The sequence below is a fragment of the Zingiber officinale genome, chromosome 4B (assembly GCF_018446385.1).
Source record: "Zingiber officinale cultivar Zhangliang chromosome 4B, Zo_v1.1, whole genome shotgun sequence".
In the NCBI taxonomy this organism is placed as follows: domain Eukaryota; kingdom Viridiplantae; phylum Streptophyta; class Magnoliopsida; order Zingiberales; family Zingiberaceae; genus Zingiber; species Zingiber officinale.
In genome coordinates, this window is record NC_055993.1 from 111,850,015 (window position 1) to 111,869,811 (window position 19,797).

Sequence of the window (19,797 nt, forward strand, 5' to 3'; positions counted from 1 at the left end):
CAAAACTTATGAATCATATTTATCAACAACACTCTCATAAACATGACAAATAACTAAAAAAAATTCAAAATAAACAAACAAGGTTGTATAACTAATTAAGCAAGTTTAAAACTATAAAATTTTCTAACAATCGAATAAGTTTGAACTAAGAGTTTAATAATATTTAGACAAACCAAGTTCGAGATCATAAAATAAAAAGAAAAATCAAGCCAAACTTGAATAATTATTTCCACAACTTAATTTATTTTAGATTCAATTTGACTTAATTTAATTACCTTATCAAATAAATTTGAGCACAACTTAATTATTTTTTTTTGCCATTGGAATCAATATTAGTTGAGCAGTTCCTTTCTAAACATTCACTATCCCTTTATAATTGTCCTTTACTTTGGAGTTCTTAAGTTTGGACTTCCGAAAAGGAAGGTGCACTTTGATGATATGGATAGTACCATCTAATCTTTTAAATCATACTTAATCAAAATCTCAGAACTGAGGTATTACAGTATTTTCTTATTGCATGCAATTCACCCCTCCCCTCTTGCGAGCCCCGCTGCACCAACAAGTTATTCACCCCTCTACCTTTAGCATCCTTTCCAAGGGTTATCAACACCCTAACACAACGACCTTAAGTGATTGAATCACATAAACTTGGACATGCCATATCAAACTCCTTTGTATGTGTCGGTTCTACCAGATCCCTCTGCAACAACACACATTAAAAAAATACATACAAACCAAATTTAAATCCTTTGTCAAACACATCAAATAATACGATTGAACACAACCATTTAAGGAATGTATACACTAACATTAATGTTCCATTTTAGAACATCATCGAGTCAATATTAGAAGCAAGTGTTACTCATAAATGTACCATGTAACAATGTCTAAAATAGCCATCACATTTTGCATTGCTAAACAAGATTATTTTGACAATATTCTCAATGTAACTTCATAGATTGCAAATATGTATACATGATACTTTATTACAGATTGAAAGTAAAACTAGTTGCAACAATATTTGGTAGGATGATCCACTACTCGAGTGGAAAATCAATTTGTCCATTATGAGATAAATTCCAATATTGCATTACCTACTCATTTATACATTTGTTGATTTCATCAATAAACCTTTGCTCATGCTCCTTCATGACCACTTGTCCTTCCAAACGCACACCGTCCTTAGGCAAAGGCTGCTTTAGAATGACGCCACAAGGGAAGGAACAGTCATGCGTTTTAGGGGAAATAGAGTTGGGCATTCCCCATCCATAGTCTGTTTCATAAAACTCTATCCATCTCCAATCTGACAAAACCAAAATATTGTAGCTAATTGAAATCTGATATGGATCTTCCTTGAAGTTGCCTGAAGCCCATTCCTTAAACTTTGTTGGTAAACTTTCTTTAGCATCTTTAATGAGCCCGACTAATTCTGCAAGTGATGTCTTCATGATTTGCTCATCTGTCGCTGTGATAGTTAAGGGATAGAAACAATTTCCATAATAGCCGGCCTTTGGCAGTTGGAACAATAAATGACGAATATTAGCAGGAACGATGAGGCACACATCTCCAATGGCACTGATTGCCCGTGTTCGACATTTCCATATAATTGCAGCGACGACCTCAAAGGTGGTGAATTGATTGGATGTCTCTTTTGAGATTTTTTCCTTCAATCTTTCGATGGTTTGAATCGAGAAATCATACATGGAATTCACAATGTCAAACTTGGCTGGGAGAAGTGAAAGTGATGACTTTGAGTGCATTAATGGAGAGGCGGGAATCGTCTCTCTATACCAGATTTGATTGATACCCGAGGGATGAGTTTGACCACAAGCAATCTCGCCGATGGCTTTTAAGAATTGTCCAACGCCGATGCCATCAAACACCAAGTGATTGAATTTGAGTCCAACAACAAATCCAGCACATTGAAAATGGTTCACCTATGCTTGCACAATTTAATTAATTTACATTATTATTTGAATAATAATTTATGATTATAAAATGCAGGAATTTTGCAATTGCAGGAAAGTATTATTCAAAAACTATTTTTTTTTTTTTGCAATTGTTTTACTTTACAACCAACGGACTGATTGATTTGGTATCTTATTTATTTTTAAAATATCTTTAATTAAATTTAGTACATTATTTATTCTTTAAATCTATAATAATGCTCATATTCACGTTAAATTTAGCATTCACTATTAAAACACGTACTGAAACCCTAGATCTATCAATATAAAACAATGGCCCCTCTTTGATGCATGTATTATATGTTTGACTGGTAAAAGTCCATCAAGATGATCATTAAAGTGTGTTTTAGCCAACACAAATGATGTTTTTGTGGTTAAAATAAAAAGTAAGAGCATCAATGGTCTTCTACGTGCATCATGAAAATAATGGTGGTTTGATATTGATATTTTAACCAATTGAAGATGATCAAAGTGTTTTAGCTAAAATATCTTAATGACTTCTTTGATGTTTGTTTAGTGATTAAAATGATAATATAAGACTGTCTATTAATGTCCTTACTTTTGTTTGACAATTAAAAGATCGATCATCAGATAGCTAGCTAAGTGTTTTGATCATGATCTCAAGTAAAATGCCTTTAATTTATTCTCTTCCTTTAATTTTTTATTTCCACAAATTTATTTTACATGGAAAGTCTATTAGTTATAATCCTATACAATCCCATTTTCTAATTAATTAATTATAGAAGTCGGTTAAGGATATAATTAAATTTGAAATGATAGAACATATATATATTTACAAACCTGCATCATCAGTATCATTTCTTGTTGATTCAGATGAGCGGGACAACTCGGAAGCAGCTCCTCTTTCACCACGCTACGGGGGATCGCCTCCCAGTCATTCAGGCTGCGATCTGTCACCGCCGCCTCCACAAACCATACGCCCTCGCCATTGCAGACCACCTCCATGCGGTCGCCATAGGAGACAAGGCGGCCTGCTACGGGGTAGTACGGGACAAGAGCCTTGGCCAAGGCTTCCCGGATGACCTTCGCCGCCGGTAATATCACGCCACCACGACGGGGCTCGCGGTTATTGTATGGATACACGGAGATCATCTCTACCATAAAGTCCAACCCCAGGGAGTGGTCGATGGAAGACAGAGGGAGCGTGGCGCACGGCGTGGGCTCGAATGGTACTAGGAGCTCCTCCCGCACCTTCGTCACCCTACAAGACGCCATGCTCATATCCTACCTACCCCTTCACTCAATATATAATTCTTTTTCTTAGAATCGCTATATATAACAAAAAAATAAGAATATACATATATGATATATTTAATATTTTGAGAGGCATGTGATTAAAAAAAAACAAGTATTTTAAAACCACAAGTTAACATGAGATTTTAAACCACACACTTGCTTCTAGATAACATATATTATTATAATACTAAAATTTTGGTGAAGGAAATTGAAGTGTAATAGTTCATTTCTAATGCATGCTCATTTCTAATGACGAACCATGAAGACGGTGCTCACGGTTATTGTATGGATGCACGGAGATCATCTCTACCATAAAGTCCAACCCCAGGGAGTGGTCGATGGAAGACAGAGGGAGCGTGGCGCACGGCGTGGGCTCGAATGGTACTAGGAGCTCCTCCCGCACCTTCGTCACCCTACAAGACGCCATGCTCATATCCTACCTACCCCTTCACTCTATATATAATTCTTTTTCTTATGAGAATCGCTATATATAACAAAACACTAAGAATATACATATATGATATGTTTAATATTTTGAGAAGCATGTGATTAAAAAAAAACAAGAAGTATTTTAAAACCACAAGTTAATATGAGATTTTAAACCACACACTTGCTTCTAGATAACATATATTATTATAGTACTAAAATTTTGGTGAAGTAGTGTAAGAGTTAATTTCTAATGTTCATGTATTCAATTTATTTTTTACGAAATTGAAGTGTAATAATTTATTTCTAAAGCTCATGTATTCGTTTTAAAAATGAAACCCTATTTTCTTGTAGTGTTAGAGGTTAATCATGAGTCCGTGCTCCACATAAAATTGTCGTGGTGCAGGGAGGTCCATAATTCCACGGGACACCATGAAGAACTTCATCGAAGTTCAATGGTGAATTTTGTCGTATTACAAGAACCTCGAGTATCGGATCAGAGCATTGGAGGTGAAGGTTTTGATCCTTGTTTTCCAAACCTCGAATCGCGCTACAAGCTTTGGGAGCGTGTTGGCGACATTGCCACTAGATGATTTTAGTGACATTAATTAGAAATGCTATGGAAAATTCGATCATCGATGATACTTAATTAGCTAGCCTAGCCTTCGACAAGCTTTTTGAAGAAAATGGCTACACAAGTTGGAGAGCATATATAGACTTAATCAGGATTTGCACTAGCTCATTCCTGAGGTGCCAAATCTTGAAACCGCATTATTATTGCTAAAGTATTAACCAAGTTTTTCGTGAGTTTAATTTCCTATTCCAAGCAAGCTTCGTGCATGGTCAGAGAATTTATGATAATACAATAAATTCTCATGAATTATCTTATTCTTTGAAGATATAACAAAGCTAATAAAGATTTAAGACTTTGCAGGTGGATGTATTATATTGAAGCAAAAGATGGAGTAATTACCTTAGCATTTTTTTTTTTTTGAGCGGTCCCAGTAGGCTCTCTAGAAGATGGTAAATCACAGGTGATATTATTTTTAGCACAACGACTTTTTGTATGATGAAGATCATACACCTAACAAAATATTTTATATCGTTGAGAATTGACCTCAACCCATATTAGAATAAGCATCCATTTATATATCAACTATGCTAACGTGGAGACTTACAAGTGAATGTAGAAAAGGTGTATGATAGACTTAATTGACATTAATTTACTTTGGAGACATTTCCAAATGGTAGGTTCCCATCAACATCCATGAGAATAGTTATGATTGGAACGTAGGGTTGTAAACTAATAAGCAGAGCCAAGTTTAATTTTATGTTATTCAATTATTTTTAATAACGTAAGCTAATTGACTTTAAAATAGATTTTATTTAATTTTAACTTTATTTTTTATAAGCCATGAGCTTTGTTAAGTTTGGTTTGAACTCGGCTAGTTGAGATGCTATTTGAAGTCCCAATTTAAATTTTTTTAATGATTTTGAAACTTTTATATTTTCAAATTGAAATTTAAAGCATTGTGATACATCAAAATCAGACTAAAGGATTCATCAATCGGAACTAGTTATCATCAATCGTAAGGCTATATTGCATATCAAAACAATGACATACACTATAAAAAAAAGCAGGATTTTCGACGGGAATACCGACGGAATCTGAATTCCGTCGATTTCCTTTATTTGTACCGACGGAATGAGTTATTCCGTTGGTAAACCCTTGTGGTACCGACGGACATCTGAATTCCGTCGGTAAAGCAAGGATTTACCGACGGAATGAGTTAATCTGTCGGAAAAAATAAAGGATACCGACGGAATTCAGATTTCGTAGGTAAATCTCCCTAAACAAACCCTAACCCCTTGCTGTTTCGCTCACGCGCGCGGCCGACTCCTTCGTTCTCCCTGATCCCAATCGCAGGTTAGTTTTCATTTTTTTCTTTGTTTTCCTGCAATCGACAGTTGTCGCCTGCTTGCGCCCACAAGCGGCGGCCGGCGGCGGCCGCCTGTGCCCGCAGCGGGCTTCTGCGCCCGTAGCGGCCTTCTGTGCCCGCAGCGGGCTTCTGCGCCCGTAGCGGCCTTCTGTGCCCGCAGCGGCCTTCTGTGCCCGCAGCGTGCTTCTTCACCCGCAGCGGGTTTCTGTGCCCGCCAGCGGGCGGCGGCGTTCGCCCGTAGCCGCTAGCGGCGACGGTCGGCTACGACCTTCTGCGCCCCCCAGCGGCCGGCTGCGGCCTTCTGCGCAGTGGAGAGCTGATGAGGAGAAGAAGAGAGCTGAACGTGACAAGAGTAATGAAGATCTCATGACCCAAATGCGGGCGATCGTTGCTTCTTTCACCCAAGCATCACAGGGTTGAGTCACATGAGACTCAAGATCCATCAAATGGTGATCGTTAGCTTTTTTGAGGTTTGTTCAGCTACACTTTAGTTTTTTATTTATTATACAGAACGTGAGCCTATTTTGATATTATAACATGTTTATTTTTAAAGGTTTTATTACTATATGTTTCAGGAGTCACGTTCAGTCCTATTTACATATTGCCTCTTCACTACATCATTTGCTCAATTTTGTTTAGGTATTATCATTTCATATAAAATTCATTATACATATATATGCAAACTGTTTATTTATATATTATTTTATATTTGACTTTCTACAGGATTTTCTTTATGATTTTGCGTTCTTGTATTATTTGGACAACATAGTTCGGCATGTATTATGTAAACTTGACTTTAGATATGGATATGTGTGGAATATGTCTATAGATTTGGTTAGCTATATATTGTATGGAAAATGTTCTTTTTGTAAATTTTATTAGTGTGTGATTGTCATATGATATATATATATGTGTGTGTGTGGATTAAATTTGATGTAGATTATAATTGTTGTGGATTGTATTTGTTGTGTAGATTGTATGATATCATCGATTGTGATGGTTTGTTTATATATTTAGAAAATGTATATGGGAACAACGTGTAAATGGAATGAATTAGGTGATTTTTTTTTATTTTCCGTCGGAATACTGACGGAAAAGGTTCTGTCGAAAATTATCGAAAAATCGCAGATTTCGATAGAATACCGACGGAACTAGCTAGTTCCGTCGGTATTCATCGACGGAATCGGTAATTCTGTCGGTGATCACCGACGGAATCAAAGTTTCCGTCGATGATCGCTGATGGAATCAAAGTTTCCGTCGGTGATTACCGACGGAAACTTTGATTCCATCGGTATATTTACAATTTTCCGACGGAACAGTATGTTCCGTCGGAAGATTTACAACATTGGCCAATCAATTATTTTCCACTAATACCAACTGAAAACGTAATTCCGTCGGCACTATATACCGACGGAAATAAATCTTCGTCGTTATATATTGCCGACAGAATTACGTTTTCAGTCGGTAATCTTGGGCCGACGGATATTTTACCGACGAAAATTATTCTGTCGGAGGTCTATCAGTATGGGCATGTACCGACGGAATACCGACGGATATTTCCATCGGTAAAACTATTTTTTTTTTGTAGTGATATGAAGGACTGACCTGAATCCAACACTAGAACCATTGTTCCTTGCCACTGTATGAATTTTCCTGCAAGCACAGTGGAATGATCTTTTTCAGGGAATGAGCAACAACTAAAGTTCTCAATAATGAAAAGAGGAGAGGGAGAAGAAGAGTCAACCAAATTAAGAAGATAATGCATAATAATTTTAACTTCCACCTTTTTTATATGACGTAGAAAAAGATAGTGATTATTCTACCAGCTGACGAGAAGGGGGGAATAGAGAAGAAGGCAAGAAAAGAACCCGAAGAAATAAGGAGAATAATTGTGGTTGCTAAAAAGAAAACTTTATTAATAATTGAGAGACGAATCCTCATACAACTAGATAGGAGTTTCTATAGATTCTAGACCCTAAAACAAAAAAGGAAAGAAATCCCAATATATAGACCTTGATTACAATCTTATAGAAAAAGAAAAGATATCTTTCCAAAAAAGAAATCTCTTGGTAGAAATTAAAATTAATAAAATAAGATATTGTTTTAAACTAATTATGACCAATAATTACAAGGAATACCAAAAATACCATAAAAATAAAAATTGCTAAAAATAGTCACTACAAGAAAAAAACTAAAAGGCAATGCTTTTTATAGGGTGTCTATGTGGCTGAAAATGTATTATTAAAAGCACTGTCGTTAAAAGTGTGCTCAAAGACAATGCTTAAAAGTGTTGTTTTTTGCAAAGACAACACTTTTGCAACGCTTAAAAAGCATTGTCGTTTTTTTTAAAGACAACGCTTAAAAAGCGTTATTATTTTTGAAAAGACAACACTTTTGCAACACTTTAAAAGCGTTCTTGGTTTTGCAAAGACAACGTTTAAAAAAAAGGTTGTCTTTTTTTGCAAAAAATAATGCTTTTGCAACGCTTAAAAAGTATTATCTTTTTTAGCAAACACAACATTTTTTAAATGGATAGAGAAGGGTTGTCTTTTTAAAAATATTTTTTTTTACCAAAAGATATAGAAAATATCCACAAACTTTACAAACAATATCCACAAACAGAAAATATGAATACCCATAATTTTTTAAAAATTCAACTATTTAGCAAAAGATACAATTTCATACAATCCAAACAAAAAAATATATCCACATAATCCACAAATTAACTGTGTATCCATATATGTTTAGTTTATACAAAAGCAAAACCCTTAGATTGTATGAAGGGAAATAAACTCACAGAAGTACCTAATAACAAGACCATTATCCACTAAGTTTTGCAAAATATCCTCCATTGGCTGACTTATGACACCTTTCTTTGGGCTCAACTTCTCAAACTCTTTAATACTGCATCAAAACAAAAATTTGTATAAGTAGACAAAGAAATGTTCAAAGTTATTGTTGTAACCTTTGAGATCCTGAATAGAGAACATGATCTCTATTTGAAATAATTCACTAATTTAAAAGAGCAAGAAAGCAGATGAATATGCACAAACAAGGCAAACAAATCATTCTATACTGATTATGTGCAAGAAAGCATATTCGAAATTAGATTCTAGGCATATCATTCACAAATTTAAAAAGTAAGAAAGCAAATTCTGTGCATATCATTCTAAATTGACTTATGCTCCTATGCTTCATTAGTGACCCTGTGTTTGATAAGGCTGCACAAACAAGGCAAACAAATCAAAAATCCAAAAACTGGCACACGTACAAATTAAAAATCAAAAACCTGCACTACTAGTTGTTGAAATTCAATCAAAAACTACCATTCTCCCGTGTTGGCTAAAATTGGTAATAAAAAACTGGTGCATCAAAGGGAGATGTGTGACAGCTATAATGTGACAACTACCATTCTCCTATGTTAGCTAAAGCTCTTGTGTTGATTATGGCAAACATATGAAATATTGATGTGCCAGTTTTTGGCAAACTACCATTATACCTGCACACACGTAGTTGTTAAAGTAATAGGGCAGTGTCTAAAAAATAAATTTAATCAATTCATATATTAGCTTTAACTAAATGGAAAAAGATGATCATCATTCCATAAACTTAAATCTAAATAGAATTATGGCAAACATCATTCCATATCTACTCATAAATATGATCTTGTATATATTCCGCCAATTCAGACCGCACCTCATCAATTTCTTCTTGAGAGTACTCCGCTTTTGTGAACTGTGAACACACATAGATTATGTTAATGAAAAAAAAAAAATCAAAACTCACTTTGCAAATTTTAAATAATTTACTTCAAATAATTTGAGATAATCAAGATAATATTACTATTGATCATAGTGAATTTCTCTCGATAGTTTCAACTTCTTTAATAATTTGTCTCATAAATCTTATCACATAATAACCACATTGTTTCGCATCTTGTTGTTGAGGATCCTATGGTAATTAGAGACAAATTGTTAATGACAAATATACACATTAAAATATATGTTAAGCATAATTACACATACCTTTACTACTTCCCACTTGGCATTTTTTCTACCTTTCTTACCTTGTTTGAATTAAACAATCTTAAGGCCCTTCATACATTAATAATATTTGATATATGAGTTTTTTATTGAGTAAAATAAATGCTTAATAAAAGAAATATGAACTCACATTTCCACTACATATTTCCAATCCTCATGGCAAATGCGATGACCTAGGGAATCCAACAAATAAATAACATCCTTGTAAGGTTCAATGACAGTGAGAATCTAATGAAAACTATGCACAAACACATAATTAGTGCATATAATTTCTATGAATTACTGAAAGGAAGCAATTGAAAGTGATGTTTTAATTCTTACTTACCCGATACTACATGGCAACACAACTAGTTGATTTGCTTATGCACACTCAACCTATCTGCTAAATACTTGCCCTTTGGTTCAGCTTTCAAGCTTACCTATTTTGTCGTGAGTAGTTTTTGCCATATATGGGATGTTGTGTGGGTTCATAAATATAAATTTCTCTTTCTTGTTATTTTTTAGCATCTTTTTATTAGGGTTCAAATTTTCTTAGGGTTCAAATTTATGGTATTAGGGTTCAAATTTTCTTAATTAGTTAACTTTATTTTCCATTTTAATTTGCTGAATTTATAGTTTTGTCTTTGGTTGATATTTAATGTAAACTAAAGGATGTTTAAAATAATTGTTCCTTTCATTGTGTTAACTAGTTGACAATTTCATATGAATAACTTTAGCACATTTTTAACAACTCTTTGCAAAATATTAAGGTAGGAGGATGCATCGTTATCTAGTAAAGAATTTTAGAATAGTGTGATGTAATTCTAGATGAAATATAGAACTTTTATGTATCTATATAGTTTTGAGACTGTACATAGATCAAATTCAGAACTTTTATGCATCATTATCAATGAAGACAAAACAAGAAAGAGCAGCTTATCAAAAAGAAGGAACACAATTAAACAACTATTTAAAGCTAACCTTAACATAATTATTTAAAGTTAACTTTATATAATTAAACAACTATAACATAATTATTTAAAGCTAACTTTATATATAATCAGTAAATGCATATTAATAAACTTAGGAATACCGAAAAGAGGTGAACAAATACAGCTGTCTTCAACTACACTGAGATCACACCAAATTGAGACCTGCACAAACAACATTATCAAATCAGGACAAAAATAAAGTCAGAGTATTAAAGACTCCATTCATATTGCCTAGTTATACTTTAATTTTGTTACTGGTACACAACTAAGAATCATATAGATTAATCTACGTCAAAGATAAGTCATCTCATGCATTGACAGTGGAACAGTGCAAGAAGACAACAGACTTAACCTACAAATGACAGAGTTGAAAAGTTAAAAAACCATTGATTAATGTGTAAAGCAGTAAACATGAGAAAAAAAATTCATCATACATTATAAAAATCATCAAAAAATTATCACCGCCATCATCGTTATCATCGTAGGCATCATCATCGTCATCATTGGGAGGATTCTGACTTTGAGTGGAGCTCAACTGAAGGTGTTGCATGATTAATTCTTGTTGTCGGCGCATATCTCTAATATCTTTCTCCAAATTAGCCCGTTCTAGGTCTCTTTGCACCCTTTCTTGGTCTCTTTGCGATATTATTTCCTTCAGATGGCTAACCTCATCAGTCAAGGTATTTATTTGGGTCGTAAGTGCTGATGTGGAGGAAGAAGTTCCAACTAATCTTTGGGTTCTACTCAAGGAACCCATCCCCAATATCCTTCCCCCTTTTGGTTCTCCACTGGCCTCTAACCATAAACTCAAATTATTGCCAACAGACTCCTCAGACCCCTGACTATCGATACCAGCTTGTGAGCATGTTTGGGATAGCTCGAGTTGATCATATTTTTCCTGTTTTGTAAAACACATATGATATTGATTAGATATAATAGAAACACATATAATATTAAGACAATAATGGTAGGTAACTAATTAAATTTAAACCATATATTAAGGTAAAATAAATATTAATTCCAACCTTGACTGCTTTTGCTCTCGCCCCACTCCATGTGTTATCTTTTTTTTTTAAAAGTGCGAGTGAAAGTATCAATGAAAGAAGACTCCTTCCCTGTCTCCTTGGTCTAAAAAAACATTATTTCAAATAATGAAATAATTTGATATATATTAAAAATTTGTGAAAGAGTGAAACAATTACCATTCTCCGTCTATGCTCATCTATGTTAATGGAGCCTCCCGCATATATAGCACTTGAGTCACCAGAATTGTGAGATTGATTCATTCTATTCAGGTCACTCCTTTGTTTACTTTCCTCCGTTGCCCAAAATATAGTGATCCTCTCCCAATTTTCTTCAGTGATGAAGTTTGGCTTTTTCCCCCGACTCTTTGCGTGACTTAATACATGTCTAATGTGATCGCCACATTTCTTTTTAAATATTCTTCGTATCTCCATTTCGTCATTCGGGTCCCAATTATTTAAGCGCTGAAATAGACATTTATTTTATTATATAATCACTGTAAAATTGAAGTAAACTCAAGAAAATATACTTTGAACTCGCTCCACCAAAGTTGTTTTGTGGCTGGTGGAGTGCTTGAATATGTCAAAGAATCCCCTCCCCAATGGTTGTTCATGATTCTATTTATTTCTCGAACAATTTGTACCGGATTTTCAAAGCTGCATTAAATTACAAAATAATGATGTTAAATAATTAAGATAGGTCTAACAAATAAAATATTTTATAGTACTTACGAATCACCGATGGGGACTAAAGGAGCTCTATAATTCCTAAACTCAGCAAATGAGTTTCTTGTTGAGTCAGGAGGATCTGAGTGGACAGGTAACTGCTCTGGGTAAGGTACTTGTGGTGGCGAATATGAAACCGGTGTAGAAGGTACATGAGATGGGCCCGGCTGATGAAGGGGTGACATAGGTACACTGGCAGGGGAATATGATGCCGGTGGAGAAGACACATGGGATGGGCTTGCCTGAGTAGGGGGTGGCATAGGTTCACTGGCAGGTGATGGATGTGTCTGTCCTGTGGTCGCCGTCTACGTCCACCACGTCGAAATATATGCTGAAAATTTCAATAATTTAATAAAGTTGATTACAGATCTGATACATAACAAAGGATAATTAAAAACTTACTATTTTTATGTAAAGATTATCGAAAAGAGTGGAGGGGAAATTTATAAAATGTGACCTCTGATGACCTGTAGGAACAAATACAATGTGTTAACAGATAAAGTAAATCAAATTATAAAAGAGACAGTATATATAATAAAATATGGGAAATTTCTTTAAATAAGCTAACAAAACTTACCCATCATGCATCAAAAATCAAAGTCATCATTGTCATTATCATCCTCCTCCTCCTCTTCCTCCTCCTCTTCCTCTTCCTCTTCCTCCTCCTCCTCCTCTTCCTCCTCCTCTCCTTCCTCCTCCTCCTCCTCCTCATCATCATCAATTTCACTTCTATCTACGTTGATTACTACACCGTTGGGATCTCGTAAAGTTGGAATAATATATTCCTCAGTTTGAAAGGTGTTTGAAACTTCCTCTTGTTGATATGCAATGTTTTCCCAATGTGCCTCAATTTTTTTTCGTGCTTTAGTTTTACAAACAGCCCACCAATCAATCTTATCGCGTTTCAAACTCGGATATGAAGAATAGAATACTTGAATTGCTTGTTGTGCCAACACAAATGGTTCATATCTCTTATAAAATCTCTTATGATTTATTTCAACTAAATTATAATGTGGATGCACTTTCATCCCTCTAACAGGGTCAAACCAACGACACATAAATAATATAACTTGCATTTGTGGTCCTAGGTATTCTACTTCTATTATTTCATCCAACAAATCATAAAAATCATAGCTTGCACCTCCTTCATTGGATGAAGATATGCACACCCCACTATTCATGGTATTCTTGCCCATTCCATAGTCTTGAGTATGAAAATTATATCCATTTATGAAATATGTTGGCCAAGTGCGTATGCATGAATTTGGACCCCATGACAGATGGATTAGCCATTCTTGCTCAAGATGAGCTTGATTAGCTTGAACCTAAGGTCAAAACACAAATTGTTAAAAGTATGCATATGTATCAACAAAATATAGATTTTTTACTTACATATGATTTGAACCATGCAGCAAATTCTTCTTCACAAAATCGATCGAACTCTTGTGTCGATAATTCAGAATATAAGTTGGTAAATATCCTACTCAAAAAAACATATTGTTACACAAACAATTGAAAAAATAAAAAAATATATATATATATACTTACTCGTAATATGATGATACTTCTGGATAATTTAGTAAAATATATGTTTGGGCTGCTGGCCATTCTTTACCAGTTAAGTATCTTTGTTTACATGGTCCACTTGGTCGACCAAGTTAGTCAAAAATTGAAAATGAGGTAACATTTGGACCAATAGGACCCTCATCATTTCTGCCCGCTCTTCGCCTTTTGCATTGAACATGAGGTTCAAAATAATATGATGCAAAAGTGGTGACTTCCTCCACAATGTATGCATTAACAATAGAGGCTTCAACTCATGCTTTATTTTTCACCTTTTTCTTCAAATGATATAAGAATTTGTTGAAGATATATAAAATTATATTAAATATATATATATAAATGATCCAGGAGTAGAAGTATTTTTTTTTTTGCATTCAAACAGTCGAATTATACAAATAAGACACTCTACCTTTCAAATGGATACATCCACCGAAAATGGACGGGTCCTCCAACTTTGGCCTTATATGGCAAGTGAATCAAAAGATGCTCCATGGAGTCAAAAAAAAGAGGGTGGAATATCCTTTCCAAATTGCACAAAATGATTGGAATATCTCTCTCTAACTTCTCCATGTGTGAACGTCTCAAAACTGTTGAGCAAATATCATGTAGGAAAATACTTAACTCCGTAATCGCTCCCCATACAAATTGTGGTAAGAGTTCCTTAAAAGCAATAGGAATCAGTCTTTGCATTATGATATGACAATCATGACTTTTCATACCAATTAACTTCCATTCTTTCATATCGACACATCTTCCAAGATTAGAGACATACCCATCTGGAAATTTCAAAGATTTCAACCATTCACATAGGACACATCTTTGATCCTTATTTAATGTATAAATTGCCTTTGGCTTTGGTCCTCTACTATTTTCATCGACATCAAGAGTGAGTTTTTTACATATGAGTCGCATATCTTTTCTTGCATTGAGATTGTCTTTTGTTTTTCCAGTGATATCCATCACAGTATTTATCAGATTATCAAAAACATTCTTCTCAATATGCATTACATCGAGATTATGATGTATCAAATGCCTAAACCAATACGGTAAATCCCAAAATATACTTCGTTTAGTCCATTTATGTGTACTCCCATATTCATATGTTGTACCATATGGTTGTTCAATAACAGAGGGAAAGTGATGCACTCTGTACCAAATATCTTGACCTGTCAATCTCAATGGCGGAAGTGTTCTTTCGATCCTATTTTTAGTGAATTCATCTTTATTCTTTCTGAACTTATGATTTGTTGGTAAGAATTGCCTATGACAATCAAAATAACTTGGTTTCTTTCTGTGTTTCAATCTGAATGACTTTGATCTCTCCATACATATTGGGCATCCCAAGATCCCAGCAGTACTCCAACCTGATAGCATACCATAAGCTGGAAAGTCATTTATGGTCCAAAGAAGAGCAGCCTTTAGTATAAACATCTGGTTAGAATGAACATCGTATGTAGGAACACCTTCATCCCATAGTTGTTTAAGTTCTGTTATCAGAGGTTGCATATAAATATCTATTAACTTCTTTGGATTTTGTGGACCTGGTACAACCAATGTTAAAAACATATAAGGTGTTTTCATGCACATCCCAGGTGGAAGATTATACGGCGTTAAGATAACTGGCCAACAAGAATAATTTCTTCCTGATTTACCAAACGGAGCAAATTCATCAGCACAAAGACATAATCTAATATTTCTAGTCTCCTTTGCAAAATCTGGATATGTTCTATCAAAATTTTTCCACGCATCTACATCTGATGGATGACACATTAAACCCTCTTCTGTTTGATGAGTTGCATGCCAAGCCATGTGTTCCGCAGTTGCCTTTGATGCATACAATCTTTGTAACCTAGGAGTTAAAGGTAAATAAAACAACTGGCTGTGTGCTTTACGTCATTGTTGACTCCTTCTGGTTGTCTTATACCTATCTTGATTACAGAATTTACAAGCCTCTACATCTGCATCATCTCCCCAATATAACATACAACCATCTCTGCAAACATCAATTCTTTCAACTGGAAGACCTAAATCTTTCACCAGTTTTTTCATACTGTAAAAATCAAGAGGCAAATTGTGATCACGTGGCAATGTATCGTCAAACGCTTGAACAATATCATTAAAACAATCTTGCGACATATTATGATCTGCCTTTATATTTAATAATATGGATGTAAGAGATAATTTAGTCTGACTGTCACAACCGGAATATAATGGTTCATTTGCAGCACTCAATACTTCTTGAAATTTGTAATATATTTCATCCAGACCTGGTACATCAGGCTCCTCCAACGGCAATGTATTAGTGGCAAACATTTGTTCACTTGTTGGAGGAAAACTAGAACTTGCACCAAGCGTCTCGGGAATATAATTCTGACAACTTGCATCAATTACCATCCTCTGATAAGGATTGAATTGTTCATAATAACTCTGATCCCCAATAGCAGAGGCTTGAAAATTCCGTCCATAATCCTCATCAGATATGAACGGTTCGTCATGACTTGTCCAATTATAATAATTCAGAGTAAAACTAAATCTACAAAGATGTTCTTCAACTTTATCGGTGGGTAAAAATTTCCCATTGTGACATTTTCTACACGCGCACCTTATCTTCTTGCCATCCATATACATAACTTGAGTAGATGCAAAATTTAAAAATTACCTCAGTCCAGTGATAAACTCAGGAGTTAACCCCTGACGATTAGGCAAATTTTTTTTATACATCCAACTTCGCTCATTCTGCATTTTACCTGAATTCAACTATTCAGTTAAACATTATTAAAAGTTACTATCGATAAATCTTATCATTGAAGACAAAAAAAAAACAACAGCTAATCAAAAAGAAGGAACGCAATTAATCAACTATAATATAATTATTTAAAGCTAACTTTATATACAAATTAGTAAATGCATAATAATGAACTTAAGAATACCGAAAAGAGGTCAACAAATACAGCTACCTTCAACTACACTGAGATCACGCCAAAATGAGACCTGCACAAACAACATTATCAATTCAGACAGTAATTTTCGAATATTAACTTAAATTTCAGAAGGTGCACGGCGGCAGCCATACGCCGTCCAGCCATCGCCAGGCAGCGAGCAGCCACACGCCGGCCAGACTGTTGGTTGCTACTCGGAAAACCTAGAGGTTCCACTGTATAAAAATTTTGTACAAAGGTCTGAACCTTTTCCTAGCTACCATGTGTTCTTTTAAATTAAATTTTGGTTCGCCTGCGGAACTTAACACGTTTGATCCAAAACTTAATCTATTCGTTCTTTTAGGTTTTGACTTGGGTCTCCTGCGGAACTTAACACGTTCGACCCAAATCACTTTAAGTTATTAATTCCATTAAATATTAATTTCCATAATTGGTTTCCAGTACTGACGTGGTGAGGCACACGACCTTCTTGGATATGGGAGCAACCACCACCGACTAGACAAAACCTTTTATAGAAAGCTAATATTTAATTTCCTAAAATAACTTTAGGTTAACCGAAAAGAACAATCAAATCACAAGGAAAAATAAAACAAAAGAACACAACATCGAAAAACATATTCGAAATACTAGAATCGTAAGCCTCTTGTATTTGGTATTATTTCCAAAAATAACTAGTATGATGCGGAAAGAAAAATTACTAGTTATACCTTGTAGAAAAACCTCTTGATCTTCTACCGTATTCCTCTTCTAACCTCGGACGTTGTGTGGACAACGATCTTCCGAGATGAGAAACCACCAACCACCTTCTTCTCCTCCTAGCTAGGTTCGGCCAACAATAAGGAAGCTTCACCAAGGAAGAAGATCAAAACTCCAACCAAGCTCCAAGAGATGCTAGCTTTCTCTCCTTCTTCTTCTTCTTCTCCAAGTAGTATCCGGCCACCACAAGAGCTCCAAGGGGAGAGAGAGGTTCGGCCACCACAAGAGGAAGAGAGGGAGAGGATAATGATGGCCGACCACACCAAGGAACAAAAGAGGGAGAGAAATAAAAGAGGTTGTCCCATGAAGGCACCCCCACCTCTTCTTTTATATTCCTTCGCTTAGGCAAATTAGGAAATTTAATTACAATAAAATTTCCTTAATTTCCTTGACATGATTTAATTGAGAAAAATAAAATAAAATTTCCCCAATTAAACTATATTGGCCGACCACATCAAAAGGAAGTAAATTAGACAAGTTTTAATCAACAAATTAAAACTTCCTAATTTGTTTCCGAAAATTTTAAAATTAAAATTTCTCTTCAAAAATCTCTTCATGGTTGATAAAAATAAATTTCCATAATTTTAATTTTACAACATGTGAATAATTTTTAAAGAGAAAATAAAATATCTCACCAATCTACAAATAAGGAAAGAAATCTAATATCTTTCTTTAATCTTTTACAAGAGATATATTTTAATTTTAATTCTCTTTAAATTATATCTTCCACATAATAAAAATTAAAATTAAAATCCTTTTTAATTTAATATGGCCGGCCCCTCTAGCTTGGGTTCAAGCTAGGGCCGGCCACCCCAATTCATGCTTAGGTCGGCCCTAGCTTGTTTCCAAGCTAGCTTGGCCGGCCCCCTTTAGGTGAGTATAGAAGTGGGTATAGATGGGTATAGTACTCTATAAATAAGAGGCTACGATAGGGACCGAGAGGAGGAATTGGTTTTGGTCTCCCGATAAAATTAAGCATCCCGTGTTCGCCCCGAACACACAACTTAATTTTATCAATAATAATTCATTCCACTAGAGAACTATTATTGAACTACCGCACCAATCCCAAATTACATTTTTGGGCTCCTTCTTATTATGAGTGTGTTAGTCTCCCTGTGTTTAAGATATCGAATGTCCACTAATTAAGTGAGTTACTGACAACTCATTTAATTAATATCTAAGTCCAAGAGTAGTACCACTCAACCTTATTGTCATGTCGGACTAAGTCCACCTGCAGGGTTTAACATGACAATCCTTATGAGCTCCTCTTGAGGACATTATCAACCTAGTATCTCTAGGACATAGTTGTTGGTTGCTACTCGGAAAACCTATAGGTTCCACTGTACAAAAATTTTGTACAAAGGTCTGAACCTTTTCCTAGCTACCATGTGTTCTTTTAAATTAAATTTTGGATCGCCTGCGGAACTTAACACGTTTGATCCAAAACTTAATCTATTTGTTCTTTTAGGTTTTGACTTGGATCTCCTGCGGAACTTAACACGTTCGACCCAAGTCTCCTTAAGTTATTAATTCCATTAAATATTAATTTCCATAAAAGGTTCCCAGTACTGACGTGGCGAGGCACATGGCCTTCTTGGATATGGGAGCAACCACCACCGACTAGACAAAACCTTTAATAGAAAGCTAATATTTAATTTCCTAAAATAACTTTAGGTTAACCAAAGAGAGCAATCAAATCACAAGGAAAAGAAAGAAACAAAAGAACACAACTTCGAAAAAACATATTCGAAATTCTAGAACGTAAGCCTCTTGTATTTGGTATTATTTCCATAAATAACTAGCATGATGCGGAAATAGAAATTACTAGTTATACCTTGTAGAAAAACCTCTTGATCTTCTACCGTATTCCTCTTCTAACCTCAGACGTTGTGTGGGCAACGATCTTCCGAGACGAGAAACCACCAACCACCTTCTTCTCCTCCAAGCAAGGTTCGGCCACAAAGGAAGAACTTTACCAAAGAAGAAAATCAAAATACTAACCAAGCTCCAAGAGATGCTAGCTTTCTCTCCTTCTTCTTCTTCTTCTCCAAGTAGTATCCGGCCACCACAAGAACTCCAAGAAAGATGAAGTATTCGGCCACCACAAGAGGAAGAGAGGGAGAGGGTAATGGCCGGCCACAACACCAAGGAAAAAGGGAGAGAAAACAATAGAGGTTGTGTCTCATG

At 35.0% G+C, this 19,797-nt stretch overlaps 1 protein-coding gene across 2 annotated transcripts; it reads right to left on the reverse strand.

Moving 5' to 3' along the window:
• Positions 1–924: 924 nt before the first annotated feature.
• On the reverse strand, positions 925–3,682 carry LOC121976070 (acyl transferase 4-like). 2 transcript variants are annotated; one of them, XM_042528066.1, is made up of 3 exons: positions 3,501–3,682; positions 2,769–3,222; positions 925–1,937 (listed from the first exon to the last, which is right to left on the reverse strand). In XM_042528066.1, exons 2-3 carry the CDS (start codon positions 3,207–3,209, stop codon positions 1,095–1,097), a joined length of 1,284 nt encoding a protein of 427 aa, XP_042384000.1. In that variant the 5' UTR covers positions 3,210–3,222; positions 3,501–3,682; the 3' UTR covers positions 925–1,094. The 2 variants fall into 2 exon arrangements, with proteins under 2 accessions (XP_042384000.1, XP_042383999.1); XM_042528065.1 differs by having other exon boundaries at positions 3,483–3,682.
• Between the last annotated feature and the right edge of the window lie 16,115 nt (positions 3,683–19,797).